Source organism: Neomonachus schauinslandi, chromosome 15, assembly GCF_002201575.2.
Source record: "Neomonachus schauinslandi chromosome 15, ASM220157v2, whole genome shotgun sequence".
Classification (NCBI taxonomy): domain Eukaryota; kingdom Metazoa; phylum Chordata; class Mammalia; order Carnivora; family Phocidae; genus Neomonachus; species Neomonachus schauinslandi.
Window position 1 is genome coordinate 22,862,133 of NC_058417.1, and position 17,687 is coordinate 22,879,819.

Below are 17,687 nucleotides of genomic sequence, written 5' to 3' on the forward strand. Positions count from 1 at the left end.
AAATGTCATTTGTTTTATAGCACTTTTATTTTGCAGTGGTATATCCTTTTTTTATTGTTAAAGTTATATTGCCAGCCAGAATAGAAAATACAAGAATTAGCTGTTGTATGTAATTGCATATTTTCTCTCCACTGTGGCCAGATAAACAGTTTGGTACTTGGTTTAAGATGACACAGACATTACATCAAAAACTAATGATGTAATGTATGGTGATTAACATAACAATAAAAAATTAAAAAAAAATGACAGCAAAATAAGTAAGAGGTATCTCTTAGAGCACTTACTTGTAAAAATTTCCTATTTAAAGAATCTACTTTATCCTGGGGACTTTAACCTCCTGACAGGAATGCGGGCTTAATATTTTCACTGGTTCTCTCCTCTTTTTTTTTTTTGAGTTCTCATGATCATCTTTGAAGAAACCTGAGATATTTTGGTTTCTAGTAATAAGATTTTTAGCAGATGAATCTCAAGAACTCTGTTGGCTTTCCTTTCTTAAAAGAGTTAAGCAGTGATACACAGGTCAGTTAGAAGTGTAGGAAGGGCTTGGGTACTGTTCTGAAAAGAGGGGTCTTAGAGACTGAATAGGAGACTATATGTATATAAAGTGGACCTGAGCTTTATATTGTCGACATAGCCTTGAAATAGCCTTATTCTCCTTATAGTCTTCCTGGAAATTAAATAAAATTAATAACGAATTAAGATGCGCGTGTCTATACCTAAGCTGGTTGCAAGGGGAGATTTTACATCAAGGTAGTAGAATAGACTTATAAAAGAAGACTGCTTTCTCATTTAGTTAGAGCGGTTTTTCTCCGGATGGCTCAGAAAAGCCATCTATCTAGAGGCTAGAGGGGGCAGTGTTATCATTACAGGAGAAGCTCTTAAGCATTGAAGAGAGCTTAGTGTATTGGATTAGTTTCTTGGATTATAGTAGAAGATGATTAATAATAGTAGAATATTAGATGTCACCATCTGAAAACTGGGTGTTTTTATTTCCATGACAGCATGTGAATCTTGGAGGATTACTTAGTTCAGGCAAGAGAAACAAGCTTTTAATGTATGAATATTTAAACAGTTTCTTGATGAGAGAGATCTTAGATTTCTTACATAGATTTATGCACACAAAGACCATTGACTTATCTGTCAGTGGAAATTTGCCTAGTCATTTTCTTGTGGGCAGCTGCGATATTGGAGTATGTTGCATTCTGTCTCTGATAACGGTCTGCTGATTGGTGTACAGAGCATTTGGCAGCATGAATCTCAGTAGCTCTGATATGAAGAGATCTCGTATATTAAAGTGGGTATAGAGTAAGAGAGCAGTTTTAAGTTATGCTTTCTTTTAGTGTTCATTTTTTCAGATTGCTGAATGATTTGAGATTTTTTAAGACTACTTTCATTCAGGCTCACTTTTGTGTATATTTGTACCTTGCTTTTTTTCTTCATCTCATAAAACCCACAATTTGATATCAAAATAGAACATACTACTGAAGTTTTTATCTCCCATTCTGCTATCAGAATCTTAACCTAGCTTTATATTGTTCTTCTAGTCTTTTTCCTCATATTTAAAAAAATACCCCGTTGGAAAGAATGTTTGCTCCAGTTTAGCATTCTTCATTCTGTGCCTCCAGCTTTTAAGTTATGATATGAATAGTATCCCTTTGGCTTGGGGTTGGGAAGATTTTAAAGTAAGAGTATATGAGATACGTTCTGTAATAAGCTTGAAAAGGCAACCTTGTGGAAATAGATCCTTGGGAAAACACTTAGGTGAAAACAACATTTTGGAGTCTATGAAATGGAATTTACTGGAAAGTTAGAGGTGCTACTGTTTCCCTAGGCGCTCTACTTGTGACAGTTAAGTGTAGATTGAGCCCAGGGCTCAGCACATTAGAGACTTAAGGAAGAAATCATTTCTTCAATTTTTCCTCTGCAGTGGTGGTGACCGCGGTGGCTTCAAAAATTTTGGTGGTAAGTGCTGAGTATCCCAAAATGTTTCAGTGGAAATGCTATATAAATCTAAAAGCCACCAATATCCCGCAGACGCAGTCTAAGCCCTTTCTTACCCTGTTGAGGCTGGTGTGTGTTGTGTGCTTTAAAAAAAAATTATATATATATACATATATATATCAAAGAAAACATTTTAAAAAGTCAAAGTTGATCTCAAACAGTCCAATGGGTTTCTACACAGTGAATTTGCATGAAAGAGTCTGTGGTGACCGATGAATGAGACTTTCACTGGATTTTGACAATACATTTTTTTAATAAAGGTAGCTGACATGGTGTTGTTAAATTATTAGGGTTTTCCAATCAGCCTTCACAACCAGAGCTTAACAAAAGTGATACTAGCATAATGCCAAAGTGGCGGGTACCGTCTGGGACAAATTTAAGGAAATAATTGACTTTCATCTTGATTTCTTAAACTTAATAAAACTTAATTTATATATTTACTTTGTAAATCTGTGATGGTTGACTTTCAAGGATTTTGGAAGTATTGACTTTCATGCCTTGGTTATTATTACTATTTTTTTCATGATTTCTAATGAGTTGCCTTAAATAGCTTTTTTTCTTTTTCTTTTTCTTTTCTTTTCCCTTAGGTCACAGGGATTATGGACCCAGACCAGATGCTGGTAAGGTTTATGGTAGTTTGTGACTTTGCCATTAAGAGAATATTAGTTTTCCAACTTTTCAAGGGAAAAGTGTGTCTGTTTGGAGGAGTTAGGGCAGGAGGAAGATTTAATTGGTAGTGTTTCTGGAATTAGGGAGCTTCACTTCTAAAAACATACCAGAAAGAAAAATTCAGGGAAATTGGAAAGTTTGCTGGGGAAAATTGCTATGTTTGTGGTTTCCTATGCTCTGCTTTTTCTTTTGTGAAAAAATACTTGATCTTGTATTGCTAATTAACATTACTTATTTAAATAACTACAGATCAGATTTGAGAGAGTTGGTATCATTGGGAATTTGAAGTAGAAAAACTATGTTTAAGAAAATTTTACATCGGATTGGTAGTCCCCTTAGTGGGCCTAAGAAACCTGAATTCATACATGGGGAGAATTGTCTTACTCTGGGCAGAGGTCACTAATTTCATGTGGCTTTTATTTTTAAATGAAATTCAAGGCTACCTGGAGCCTTTTGGAAGTTATAATTTAGATATTAAAAATCTAGTTGAGCCAAAAAATTTTAATATATATTGAAATCAGAACTTTTGTTTTTATTAAGATGCCAAAGTATTCTATATGGATGGCAATTTCTGAATTATCCCTTGATGGACTGAATTTTTGTACATCTTTCTTACTTTGTTGTACTAATCCAAAAGTGTGCGTGTAAGGTAAGGTGTGTGTCAAGGTGCCCCTACCCTCTGGTATATACAAAGCTTATTGCAATGATCGGGAAACCAGCAGTTGTGCTTGGCTTGCTTCGAAGTCCAAAGTGTCAGATTTGGGGAATTTTCTACTGAGAGCCTTAAAAGTACTGATTAGCCATAAAAGCGATAAAGCTTTCCAAAGAAAGGAATGCTAAGTAATACTAACTGTCTTCATCTCTTCATGAGCTTCAGCCCTGTATCTGAATCTAAAGAGTAAGATATCTAAGATCTCCCTTAGTTGGTCTGTATTTCACAGAGTGTGGACTTGATCCACTTTAACTGAAGTTTAGTTGTAAGGATTGATCTACTACCAAATAACTATGGTGACCACTTTGCATGTTGATACAAGATTTTTTGTATATTGGTCCTTTTTCCTTTTGGTCATAGAAACAGTTGAATATTGGACAATAAATTATTGCTCTTGATTACTGAACAGGATGTAAAACCAAGGAATATGTAAAATTAACCATAATTTTTTTTCCCCTTAGATTCAGAATCTGATAATTCAGATAACAACACAATCTTTGTGCAAGGACTTGGGGAGGGTGTGTCTACAGATCAAGTGGGGGAGTTCTTTAAACAAATAGGAATTATCAAGGTGAGTAGAAAGTATGGCTTATGTTGAAAATCTCCTAATTATTAACATACTATAGTTAAGATACATAGATTACATAAGATTATATCTCTTTTTTTTTTTTTTTAAAGATTTTATTTATTTATTTGACAGAGAGAGAGAGACAGCGAGAGAGGGAACACATGCAGGGTGGGTGGGAGAGGGAGAAGCAGACTTCCCATGGAGCAGGGAGCCCGATGCGGGGCTCGTCCCAGGACCCTGGGATCATGACCTGAGCCGAAGGCAGACGCTTAATGACTGAGCCACCCAGGTGCCCCAAGATTATATCTCTTAAAATTCCCTGATACACATGCCCAACCGTGTCTGTAGGCCTTTTGCTAAATTTGCTAAATACATGAAAATTTTATTCCTTACTTGTTTATCTTTCCACAGCCTGCTACAGCTTTAGCTTTCAGTCTTCAGCTCTAAAAATAGTCTCTGCCTAGCTCCTAAAATTGTGAGAACCAAATGAGATTGTGAGAACATTTTATAGATTCTGAAAGGCCATTATATGCAAACTGCGTTACATATTAGCCCAGTATCTGATGCTTTATTTCATAATTGTATTGTTTATTGTGTATTTAACTTGTATCCTGCACCATTTGTTTCATGCATGTATTTCTCCTCTCTTCAACTTAGAAAGCAGCAGTTAGAGTAGTGTTAGTAGATTGTAGCATTTACCTGAAATCAGTTTGTAGTTGTCCTTATTTTGGTGTCTGTGGAATTACTCATTTACCCATGACATGTAAAAAATTCATACAGTTCTGAAGAGTAAACATTCTTATTTGTCTTCCACTCCCATCCCAGCCAGCTGCAGTGTGTATACCTTAGTGGTAATCTGTTAATTTGCCTGGTGTACATTCTTCCTGACTTTTTTTTATGTTTTACAAGGTATATATTTACATGAAGCATTATCTAAAAGAAATTATACATAAATAAAACAGTATACTATGTATCATTTTCATAGCTTGGGTTCACTTAATATATCTTAAGAGAGTTTTCAGAACCTATAGATAACTTAATTTTTATATTAGGTACATAATATTTGTAGTATGGATATGTGAATTCCTTTAAAAAATCTTTAATTGTGTGGTTTATGATCACTTTTTTTTAAAAAAGCTAATACCAACTTGTTTGTTCTTCAGACAAATAAGAAGACGGGAAAACCAATGATAAATCTGTATACAGACAAGGACACAGGGAAGCCAAAAGGAGAGGCAACAGTGTCATTTGATGACCCTCCTTCAGCTAAGGCAGCCATTGACTGGTTTGATGGTATATCTTATTCATACAGTTTCAATATGCAGTTTGGATAAATGTTTTCTAGTCTTGAAGTCAAAATATATTCTGGTAGACTGGTTATTTTCATGTTTACTTTTGTGGATATTTTAAAAAATAAAGGGCAGAGTTTTTACATACCTTTAGAAATGAAGTAGATGAGCTCTCGTTTGTCCTCAATATTTCCTTATTATTCTACCTTGTGCTTGAAGCCACCCTGATGGAGATTTCGAGGGTTGGCCTGCTTAACTCTCTTTGTAAATTTAGATTAATTTCCCTTCAAATACAAAGCTAATACATATTTGGAAGAAATATTAAAACGTTTCCCCCCCCCGGGGCGCCTGGGTGGCTCAGTTGGTTAAGCGACTGCCTTCGGCTCGGGTCATGATCTCGGGGTCCTGGGATCGAGCCCCGCATCGGGCTCCCTGCTCGGCAGGAAGCCTGCTTCTCCCTTTCCCACTCCCCCTGCTTGTGTTCCCTCTCTCGCTGTCCTCTCTGTGTCAAATAAATAAATAAAATCTTTGGGGAAAAAAAAAAATTAAAAAAAAAAACGTTTCCCCCCCCCAAAACGAGAAAATACGGGAAAGTAGAAGAAAGCAGTAAAGCATCCGTAGTCCTCTACTTAGAAATAACCATTGATAATATTTTTTATTAAATTTAACTCCACTCTTTTAAAAGCATTTTAAAAAGTTTGTCATTATACTCCAAATGTAGTTTTGTCTCATGCTTTTTTCACTTAACATTTTAACAGTCATTTCCCCACGTTACTAGAAATTCATTGTTTTGTACTCTAATAAAAACCAACACTTACTGCATGTTTACTGTGGTTTATAGGCTAGGCATAGTTCTAAAAGCTTTATATGCATTAATTCAGTTTGATCCTCATAGTAACCGAGACAGCCTATTATTACTGTTTTTTAGATGTTGAAACTGAGGCACAGAGAAGCTGTATAATTTCCAGGATCATAGCATAACTGGTAGAGTCAGGATTCAAACTCAGGCAGTCTGGATCCACAGTCTCTAAAGGACTTAACCATGCTAGATTAGATTGACAGACACCTGAGGTCCCTTCTGGTTCTGAGATTATTGTACCTGTGTCTTTAAAACATAATTGCATTTCTTCAAAAATGAGATTGTGATACTCTGTCCTCACCTTCATACTCTTTTTTTAAATTTTTTAAAAAAATTTTTTTAAAATTTTATTATGTTATGTTAGTCGCCATACAACACATTCATTGGTTTTTGATGTGGTGATCCACGACCCATTGTTTTTGTATAACACCCAGTGCTCCATGCAGTACGTGCCCTCCTTAATACCCATCACTGGGCTAACTAATCCCCCCTCCCCCCTCCCCTCTAAAACCCTGTTTGTTTCTCAGAGTCCATAGTCTCACGGTTCATCTCTCCCTCCAATTCACGCCCCCGTTTTTCCCTTCCTTCTCCTAATGTCCTCCATGCTATTCCTTATGTTCCACAAATAAGTGAAACCATATGATAATTGACTTTCTCTGCTTGACTTATTTCACTTAGCATAATCTCCTCCGGTCCCATCCATGTTGATGTAAAAGTTGGGTATTCATCTTTTCTGATGGCTGAGTAATATTCCATTGTATATATGGACCACATCTTCTTTATCCATTCATCTGTTGAAGGGCATCTCGGCTCTTTCCACAGTTTGGCTATTGCGGACATTGCTGCTATGAACATTGGGGTGCATATGGCCCTTCTTTTCACTACATCTGTGTCTTTGGGGTAAATACCCAGTAGTGCAATTGCTGGGTCATAGGGTAGCTCTATTTTTAAATTTTTGAGGAACCTCCACACTGTTTTCCAAAGTGGCTGTACCAACTTGCATTCCCACCAACAGTGTAAGAGGGTTCCCCTTTCTCCACAACCTCTCCAACATTTGTTGTTTCTTTCCCTGTCCATTTTTGCCATTCTAACTTCACCTTCATATTCTTTACTTTTTTTGCATTATTCTGTCAGGCCTCATCATCTTGCTCTTGAAGGCTAGGTCCTTTCTTCCTCACTTTTCTGTGAATTAAAAAACAATCTCTTTTGCTCATATGTTCAAAAATAATTGTGCTTTTTGCCCACAGGTCATATGAGCCTCTTAAACCTAACTCCATAGTTCAGGTCATTCTACAGCTTTGAAAATACTGATCCATGAGTGGCTTCCTAGGTCCTACTGTCTGATACTCTGTAAAGTTGCCAGCCATAATAATAAGTGCTTTGATTAGGGAGCTAAGGCTCCTGGAATTGTGACCATTTTATGAATCCTCTTGTTTAATATAAAGTAAAAAGATTAGTTACTGTCTTTAAGGCCCTGGGGCTGCAGAATAGAGGTGTGTGTGCATGTGTGTAAGTAATCACATATGCTTTCATTTTTCTGGCATGTATTATTTTTAAAGATACTACTTGCATATAGTAAAAGAGTTTCAAACTGTACCAGAAGTATAGAATAAAAAATGAGCTTTCTTTCTACCTTTGACCCCCAGTGATCTCTTTTCCCCTCCTGAGAGTTAAGCATAATAGGCAGTGTATATATAGCATGTATGTGCATGTAAAGGCACGTGTGCACACATGTGCACACCCACACACTCATTCCCTTTATAAAGCAGGTGTGGTGACATACTACACACATGGTTCTGCACTTGGCTCTTTTCATATTACAAATATTAGATGTGGGTGTTTTTTTGCTTAGTAAGAAGTAACTGCATCTCAGTGACAGATCTGCTCTATTCAATAGATTGTATCATGTTTTAGCACTGTTACCTTGACTTAGGGAACACTGGTATGTTTGAATTTGTGTGAGGATGTCTGTTATTGCTCTGAAACTGAAAATTTTTAGGACAGTTTTATATTTTTGTTGAGAGGTGGAGATGTGGAGTAGCATTTCTTCAAAACATTTTTTTTTCTTCTTAGGAAAAGAATTCCATGGCAACATCATTAAAGTGTCCTTTGCTACCAGAAGACCGGAATTCATGAGAGGGGGTGGAAGTGGAGGTGGGCGACGAGGTAAGACACTTGTTGCTCACAGGCCTGGATATTGTACAAAGGGTTTGAATTTGAGTCCATGTTCTGTCTCTGTTGTGTGAACTACTACCTCTTTCTCCCCCTAGGTTTTTTTCCTTCTATCTTAAAATGAGAGTGGGTACTGAAAGGAGATTGGGTAAATAAGGTGTCATAATAGCTAAGAAAGTAGTTGGAAGAAGGTTCTAGAAATCCCTTTGGAAAGCTTCGTGGCAGTTTTTATTCACCTGGAGATCAGGAGGCAGTTGTTTAAATGATACCTAATTAGGTAATCTGACCAGTTTGTAAGTTCTCTGATACAGTTGCTGCCGCCTTGTTCATTTCTATTGTGTTTAGTTCCTTAAATTTGAAATATGTCTTCTCTACCTTTATCACTGAGATTCTCAAACCAGGGAGGGTATTATAATAGAAAGTGGACTTTGAAGTTTTTTAGTGCATTGTTTGCACTGTAATATGTGCCTGGGATCTTTTCCCACATTTTTTGGATTTACTAACTAAAGCCTCAAATGAAAGAATCAGAGTTCTACCATAGGGGTTAATTTTGGGGGTGGCCACCAAGTTATTGATGGTTACTTGCTCTTAATTCTTTCATCTGGTGCTTTTCTTCTGCTGTGTTAATGTCGGGTGCTGATTTTTCTCTCCCACCTTTCTTAACCCCAGGCCGTGGAGGATATAGAGGTCGTGGAGGCTTTCAGGGGAGAGGTGGAGACCCCAAAAGTGGGGACTGGGTTTGCCCTAATCCGTAAGTATCCTTATTAACTCTGGCGGTAGTAGGAGTTGGGATTGGGGTTGGAGGATGCAAGAGGGGGTTCTCTTTCAATTGGAAACTATTGAACATTTTTATTTTCCCCCTTTCTCAGGTCATGTGGAAATATGAACTTTGCTCGAAGGAATTCCTGCAACCAGTGTAATGAGCCCAGACCAGAGGACTCTCGTCCCTCAGGAGGAGGTGGGTTGCTTTTTAACAGCATCTGCATGGCATTTATCTTCTGACTAGCATTAAGGGTGGTTTACATTATCCTGTTGGCCTCACTGGTTTGCATCTCTACCTTGCAGACTTCCGGGGAAGAGGCTACGGTGGAGAGAGGGGCTACAGAGGTCGTGGGGGCAGAGGTGGAGACCGAGGTGGCTACGGAGGAGACAGAAGTGGCGGTGGCGGCTACGGAGGAGACAGAAGTGGCGGCGGCGGCTATGGAGGAGATAGAAGTGGGGGTGGCTATGGTGGAGACAGAAGTGGGGGCGGCTATGGTGGGGACCGAGGAGGCAGTTACGGTGGGGACCGAGGAGGCGGTTATGGAGGAGACCGAGGCGGAGGCTATGGTGGAGACCGAGGAGGCGGTTATGGAGGAGACCGAGGCAGCGGCTATGGTGGAGACCGAGGAGGAGGCTATGGTGGAGACCGAGGAGGAGGCTACGGTGGAGACCGAGGCGGCTATGGAGGAGACCGCAGTGGGGGGGGCTATGGAGGAGACCGCGGTGGCGGCGGGGGCTACGGTGGAGACCGAGGTGGCGGCTATGGAGGTGACAGGAGTGGGGGCGGCTATGGAGGAGACCGAGGCGGCTATGGAGGCAAAATGGGAGGAAGGTGAGTATTAGAATGTACTTGTTAACCATTTTACCTCACCGCTCCTAAGCTTTAGGATCTGAACCCTTTTTGTCACATTTTCTTAAGGTCCAGTTTTTTGGAACTTGAATTTTTCATTGGAAGCGCTCTCAGTGAGGATGGGGAAGGTTCATTTAGTTTCCCATTTAAAAATTTCTAAAACTCACTGTGTTTCGGAAATTCTCTTTCACAAATCTTTATATTGGTGTGAGTGTGTGTATATGAATATGTGTTATTCTTCCTCATGGCTAAAGATAATTGAGAGATAATTTAAAATTGTACGTAAATCAGAGGTTCTTAATTTAAGTGAGGGGAAGCACACCTTTCATGGGGGTAGGGGTATGTTTTCTGAAATCTTATGTGTTGTGCCACCCTGTAGTTGTTTCTCTGGAGATTCTGGTAATACCTTTTCCAGATGAAAATCACTGATGGTACTGATGGGAGTGTGTTGTGCATGTGAATGGCGTAGAGGCAGAAAAAGTTGAACCACCAGTTATTACACTAAGCGTCTGTATGCCAGAGGCAGTATAAGGTATGAGAATTAGTATAGCATGGAGTTCAGAGACAAGACTTCTCTGGGTTCAAATTCTGGCTCCACCATTTACTATGTGACCTTAGGCAAGTTACTTAATCCTATGGAGCATCAGTGTTCTCATCTATAAAATGGAGCCAATAATACCTCCTTCGAGGAGTCATATTAGATTACTACACTATGGCAGTTCCTGGCCCATGGTAAATGCTATATAATTGTTAGCTCTTAGTAATTATTATCTTTTGAACCCTTCTTACTGTGTGGCAAATCCTGCGGAAGTATCTGTATTCTTTAGTTCTAGTCCTTCTCTCAACCCCATGAGGTAGATGTATTTCCCATTTTGTGGAGTAAGAAACACTGAGTAACTTTTCCAAGGTCACATAGTAAGTGGCAGACCCAGAATTCTTACATGACAATGTTTGCTTGCTTAATTCTGTTATGCCACTCTTCTGTTTAGAGAGCTGGAATTGGCACAGTCTCTGACCTCCTGAAATACCACAGTGGTTTGGAGTCCTTATTCTAGATGGGAAGTTTTTAAGAGTTAGTGATAGCAAAAAGCTTCTTCTAGGAACTTTCTGGGTCTTAAAGCTGTTAAATTAGACCTTTATTAATCACCTTCTAGGAGTAGAGAAATAAATTAGGTATGGTGTCATTCTTACAGAAATTGTCAAACAGACGCCAGTCACCCTGAGGAAGTGTCTGATGCTCTCCCTTGGTAGAAAATTAGAATTTAGTCTGGCTCTTTATTTTTCATTCCTAGAAACGACTACAGAAATGATCAGCGCAACCGACCATACTGATGACTGTTTTGAATGTTCCTTTGTCTCTGACATGATCCATAGTGAAATTGCCAGAGTTTTGCCTGCTGCTTTCCTCGTGGCCTCTTCTTGGGTAGTGAAATGAAGTGACATTTGGATTTTTATTTGGGTGGGAGGGCTGGGACAGTTTTTCTTTTAGAAATGTCCATTGAAATTTTCCCGTTTAGTTTCCAACCTCCTTTCCAACCCTTGAAGCTAAGTGCGTTGTAAAATATTGCCAAAATGGAAAGTGTTTTGTATTACTGCAATAAAGGCTGCTTGTTTTGTGGACTTTTGTACATTAGTGCATTGTTCTGTCACACTCAGGATTCAGCTACAGCAGACTCTAACCCTAAAGAATTAAATGCATTGTTTCATGAACTGATAATGTTACTTTCAACAATACTGAACTCCTACTCTGTTTAGAGTAGTAGTTTGCAAGAATGACTGCATGTCAGAATTACCTGAAGAGGTTGTCAAAATTACAGATTCCTAGGCCTCACCCCAGGTCTAATTGATCAGAACTTGTTAAGTGTGGGAAGCTAGGCCTAGGAATCTATATCAAGTTTACCAGGTGGTTTTGATACAGTCAGTTTAATTGCAGTTTACAGTTGTGAACCATTTATTTAGGGCAGTGCCGTAGATGCTAGGAATGTGAGGTCTAAGGGCTAGGTAGGAAGAGTAAGGATTTGACAAGCCAGGGTCCAGATACCAGTGTGCATGGTATGTTACTTAAAGAACTACCTCTCCTACCCGTACCAAGGGTGAGGCATTGCATGAGATGCTGGATATGTTGCCCATCAAGCAAACAGTATACGGTCTGACAAGTACTCCAATAAGAATAAGTACAAGTTGTTTTGAAGGCTGATTGAAAGGACACTTAATCCAGTCACGTGGGGTCAAGAAGGCTTGGTAAGTCTTTTTTTTTTTTTTTTTTAAAGATTTTATTTATTTATTTGAGAGAGAGAGAATGAGAGAGAGCACGAGAGGGAAGAGGGCAGAGGGAGAAGCAGACCCCCTGCAGAGCAGGGAGCCCGATGTGGGACTCGATCCCGGGACTCCAGGATCATGACCTGAGCTGAAGGCAGTCGCTCAACCAACTGAGCCACCCAGGCGCCCGAGGCTTGGTAAGTCTTGAGGGAAGAGTAGGAGTTGGCCAAGTACGAAGGCTGGGTGAGGAAATGGTGTTCCCAGCAGAAAACGAACGACATGAACAAGTAAGTCAGGAATTAAGAAAGTGAAGAACAAGCTCTGCGTTTGAGAATTGTATGTAGTGCATTGGATTAGAGGGAGGAGTTCAAGGAGGGGCCTGCAAAAGGTAAGACTGGAGAGGTAAGCAAGCTTGGTGAGAAGGTCCTTGCATTTAATTTTTACTCTGCCTCCGAATAGGGAGCTATTAAAAGATTTTAACCAGGGGAGTGGCCTGACCGGAGTGGCGTCAACTGAAATACGCTTATGGCTGCCTTGTGGAGACACTGGATTGGAAACATAATGGTAAGCCAGGTGAGAGAGATTCTAGTCTGAGCTCAGACAGTGACTGGATGAGGAGGAGAGAACTAAATTGATTTGAGAAATGAGGGAGGGACATTTGACAGGATTTGGCTGGATGTCAGAAATTGTGGGGAGAGAAGTCAGGTTTCTGGCCTGGTAATGGGTAGATGTGCTGTTCATTTAAATAGACACTGGGAAAAGGAACAGGTTTGGGAGCAAGATGAGGGGAGTGATTTCAGTAGGCAGCTGGGTGTGTAAATCTGCAGCTTAGAAAACAGTGGCATTCAGTATTATGCACCCTGATTTTTTTTCTTTACTGACTTCTGTCTCCTTTGCTAATTTCTCTACTTGACCTTCACATGTTGGAAGTTTCTCAGGGCTTGTTCTGATCACCTTTGTCTTTCTGTTTACACCCATTTTTATCCTGGAAGAACTCATTCAGACTGTGGCTTTAAATACCATCTAATACAGTGATGACTACCAAATTTAAGTCTCTAGTCTTGACTTCTGCCCTTAACTCTGGATTATATTCACCTTCCTACTTGACCTAGTCTTTTTTTTTTTTTTTTTAAGATTTTTTTTGAGTGTGAGAGAGAGCGCACTTGCACGCGCATAAGTTGGGGGGAGGGGCAGAGGGAGAAGCAGACTCCCCCTGAGCGGGGAGCTGGACATGGGGCTTGACCCTGGGACTTCAGGATCATGATCTGAGCCGAAGGCAGACACTTAACCAACTGATTCACCTAGGTGCCTCTCTACTTGACCTTTTCATTAGGATGCACTGAACAGAACTTTTTTTTTTTCTTTTGGTGACTGCCGGGACTAATTAGAACTTTTGATCTCCCTTTCCAGATCAGTTTATCTTTTCCTAGGCTTCCTCATTTCAGTAAATGTCTTCACTGTCCTCCCAGACCAGAAAGAAAACTTAAGAGTTTACACTTGATTTCTCTTTCATTCATCCTGTACCTGCAGGTCTTTTTAATTCAATCTCCAAAATATATCCTGAAACCATCTTTATATTCTTGGTTACAATCCTGGTACGAACTATAATTCTTTCTCTTCTGTACAGTTGCAAAGCCTATTAGTAGGTCCCCCTACACAATCTTGTTCCTCTAAAATCTGTTTTTCCCATAGCAGCCAAATGATACTGTAAAGATGTGAATTGAATGACTGTGTCATGCCTTAAAAGCCTTTCATTGACTTTTTTTTTTAATTTTTATTTTCAGTAGTCTCCATGCCCGATGTGGGACTTAAATTCACGACGCTGAGATTAAGAGTCACATGCTCTACCGACTGAACCAGCTAGGCACCCCATTGACTTTTATTACATGTAGGCTTATGTTGGCTATAAATTCCTTACCCTGGCTTGCAAAGCCCTTATGATCTGGCCTCTGTCTCCCTCTCCAACCTTATTATGTAACGTTTATCCATACTTACCTTGCTTTAACCACATTGGTCATATTCTTGATGGTACCAAATATGCTCCTGCTTCAGTATCTTTGCATATGCTTAGTCTAGGATTCTCCTTCCTCAAATATTCACATGGCTGACTCCCTTTTCACTGCAATGTTGGGTCAGATTCCAGCCCCCATCCCTGGCCTTCCTATTTTTTTTTTTTTTTAAAGATGTTATTTATTTATTTGATAGAGACAGAGAGGAACACAAGCAGGGGGAGTGGGAGAGGATGAAGCAGGCTTCCCGTGGAGCAGGGAGCCCGATGTGGGGCTCAATCCCAGGACCCTGGGATCATGACCTGCGCTGAAGGCAGACGTTTAAGGACTGAGCCACCCAGGCGCCCCCATCCCTGGCCTTCCAATTTGAAACACTGCCTCTCTCTAAAAAAAACAAAACAAAAAACACTGCCTCTCTCCAGTGACTCTCATATCTCCTCTTATAATGTCATCACAGTATCTATCACTATTTGGAATGATCTTTTTGTGATTGTCAATTTCTCTCTTCTCCATTAGAATATAAACTCCAGGAGAGTAGGGAACCTTGTCTCTCTTTCACTGTTCTACCCTACTGCCTAGAACAGTGTTAGGCTCAGAGTAGGTACTCAATGAATATTGACTAAATAAATGAATGAATGTTATAGATACAGATTTGAGATTAATGAGAGCTATTAATATATAAATGGTAAAGTGCTGAGTGGATACAATTACAGTAAGACTGTCTAGAGTACTGTTCACCATCCAAGCTGTATATTAGAATTAATGAGGAAGTTTTTTAAAACACAAGGATGCTGGGTTCCACTCCAAGACAGTGTAATCTGTTAGGCCTGGGCATTTAAAAAACCCAAAGAGCCTCAGTTGATTTTAATGGTTTGGGGAGATAGTATGTAGAGAGAGAAGAGCCTAGGACAGGACCCTGAGAAATGCTAATATTTGAGATAATAGAAGAAGATCCTGAGATAGAGACTGGGAATGTCCAGTGAGGTATTGGTAGAACCCAAGGGAAGAGTGGATTTTAAGGAGGGAGAAGCTAGTGGTGTCAAGTGCTCAAGCCAGGCCAAGTTTGTTTCAAAGGATAGAAAGCACTCCTATTTAGTGATATGGAGGTTGTAAATTATCTTACCACAGGGTTTCTCAACCTTGGTACTACTGACATTTGGATTGGATAATTCTTTGCTGTGGAGGGCTGCCCTGTGCATTGTAGGATGTTTAGCAGCATCCCTGACCTCTACCACAAGACACCAGTAGCAGCCCCCAGTTGTGACAATTAAAAATGTCTCCCAACATTGCCAAATGTCCTTTTGGGGGCAAAATTGCCCCTTTTGAGAACCACTGCCTTAGCAAAAGCCTTTTTGGTAGAGAATTAAATTCTGAACTCAAAATGAAGTGGGATGGTGAATAATAGAAATTAGAGAAATGGAGACCAGTAATATGAGCAACTAAGAATCATGATTATGAAGGGTGGTTGGGGGGGGTGAGTTAAGAGGAGGAGGCATCTAGGCAGGGATGTGGGTTTGTGGGAGATTATTTTTTAAGATGGGTGAGTATTAAGCATGTTTATACACTCCTTGCAAGGAAATGGGGATAGTTAATATTCACATCCCTTGAAGGAATGGTGACCAGAACACTGGTGAAGGATTTGCCTTAGAAGAGGAGAATGCTTCTTGCGTTGTTACTGGAGGTAAGGATAGTTGCAGATGCTGGTAATAATGGTAACAGACGATTAACATCTATTGGGAGGTTACCATGTGCCAGGCACTGTTACAAGCAATCTGTGTGTTAACTAATTCTCACAATAATGCTGTGAACCAAGGAGGTAAAGGAAACATTTCAGAGAAGAGGTGAATGGTATAAATGATTTTGATTGCCACTTGGAAGGGGCTTTTCCTAGGGTACAGTGAGGAGCAGAGGTACTGAGGCTAAGCAACTTGCTCAGGATCACATCTCTAGTGCGTGGCAGAGTCAGGATTCTAATCCAAGGATCTGGCTTTAGAGCCTGTGCTCTTTACTATGTAGAAGGATGCTTATAAAAGAGGTGGCAGGAAATTGAGGTAATTCCGTCTGATGTCTTTTTCCCTTCCAAGTATAGTAAAGTATAATGGTCTGCTGAGAGTTATGGAATATGACAGAAGGTTTGAAGAGACTGTAGTAAATGTGAGGCTAGCAGAGAAGGCTTGAAACAACCATTGTAGGAAATAGGAAAGTATGGAACCCATAAAACTGCCAGGCAACAATATGAGCTCAGTTAACATAGGGAACAAGTGTTCTGTGGGTACAGTCTATGGATATGTGATTTTTCTCCATTTTTAATCAGCAACCTGCTTATAGGAACAGAGGCAGTTTGATCCAGGGTTAGGGATTTTACTAGTCAGAAACTAGTAATCTGAAGAAAAATTTCAAATTTGTCTCATACCTAGTAGAGGTATGAGAAGAGTGAGGTTAGTGGTTGATGGATGAAGTCCAGGCTGAGTAGGAAGAAAAAAAGGAAGTTAATGAAGAATGTAGGGACATCAAGAGCATAGTGTTATTGATGAGATTCAAGAACTGGTAGTGGGGATAAAAAGAGCTGGGTAGATAGCTTTGGGTCCACAAGTAGATGTTCAGGATTTTGGAGATGAAGCAATTCCCGGGGATGACAGGGGCTAGGTGTGGCCATGGAAGTGGGTGGCTGAAGTGAATGGAAGGGAGAAGCCTTTGTAGTTGAGATCAAGAACCGAGGAGATGGGGTGTTGGATGGTTGTTACCATCATGGTGATAGGAACACTAAGGTTCAGGCGATGAATGAGAGAAAATAGAGAAGTGGACCAGAGGGTGGGATAATTAGAGCCAGGACCCTCAGAGAAGCAGTGATTTTTATATGAAGGCACAGGGCAATGGTGACATTGAAAGGAATGGAGGAGGTTGAGCAACACCTAAGACTTTGGGAAGAGGCTAGTTCAAGGGAGAGCGCCAGATTTCAGTTATAGCACAGAGATGGATGAGAATGTTGGAAGAGGAGGAGGGTGTATATGCCTTTTGTTGTTTCTGCTGCCATTGGAGGGTGTATTCAGAGGTTTCATTAGAAAGAGAGGAGAGAGAAGAGGGGGGAACTTTATTTTGGATGGTGTCCAAAGAGCAATACCAACAGATCCTGTTGGCTGAGAGAAGTGGGCTTTCAGGCTTCAGAGAGAAACTGGCCATAGCTTGGATTAAGCATTTTTGTCAGAGTGTTGAATCTAGGTGGCTTTGGTACTGGGAATGCTCTAGTACATTGGTGGTGTACCACATGGTGGGTGCTCTCTGCAGAGCTTTTTTAAAAATTTTTTTTATTGTTATGTTAATCACCATACATCACATCATTAGTTTTTTTTTTTTTTAAAGATTTTATTTATTTATTTGACAGAGAGAGAGGCAGCGAGAGAGGGAGCACAAGCAGGGGGAGTGGGAGAGGGAGAAGCAGGCTTCCCGCAGAGCAGGGAGCCCGACGCGGGGCTCGATCCCAGGACCCCGGGATCACGACCTGAGCCGAAAGCAGACGCTTAACGACTGAGCCACCCA

General features: G+C 40.1%; 1 protein-coding gene across 2 annotated transcripts in view; it reads left to right on the forward strand.

The window, feature by feature from the left end:
• The window catches only part of TAF15 (TATA-box binding protein associated factor 15), a 29,932-nt gene extending 18,430 nt beyond the window's left edge, over positions 1-11,502 (forward strand). For both annotated transcript variants that reach the window (XM_021704208.2, XM_021704209.1), the window contains exons 8-16: positions 1,928-1,962; positions 2,589-2,621; positions 3,844-3,953; positions 5,114-5,243; positions 8,172-8,264; positions 8,940-9,021; positions 9,140-9,228; positions 9,336-9,864; positions 11,175-11,502. In XM_021704208.2, the coding sequence (XP_021559883.1) occupies positions 1,928-1,962; positions 2,589-2,621; positions 3,844-3,953; positions 5,114-5,243; positions 8,172-8,264; positions 8,940-9,021; positions 9,140-9,228; positions 9,336-9,864; positions 11,175-11,214 (1,141 nt within the window). In that variant the 3' untranslated portion in view covers positions 11,215-11,502. The remainder of the gene's footprint in view (positions 1-1,927; positions 1,963-2,588; positions 2,622-3,843; positions 3,954-5,113; positions 5,244-8,171; positions 8,265-8,939; positions 9,022-9,139; positions 9,229-9,335; positions 9,865-11,174) is intronic.
• Positions 11,503-17,687: the final 6,185 nt, after the last annotated feature.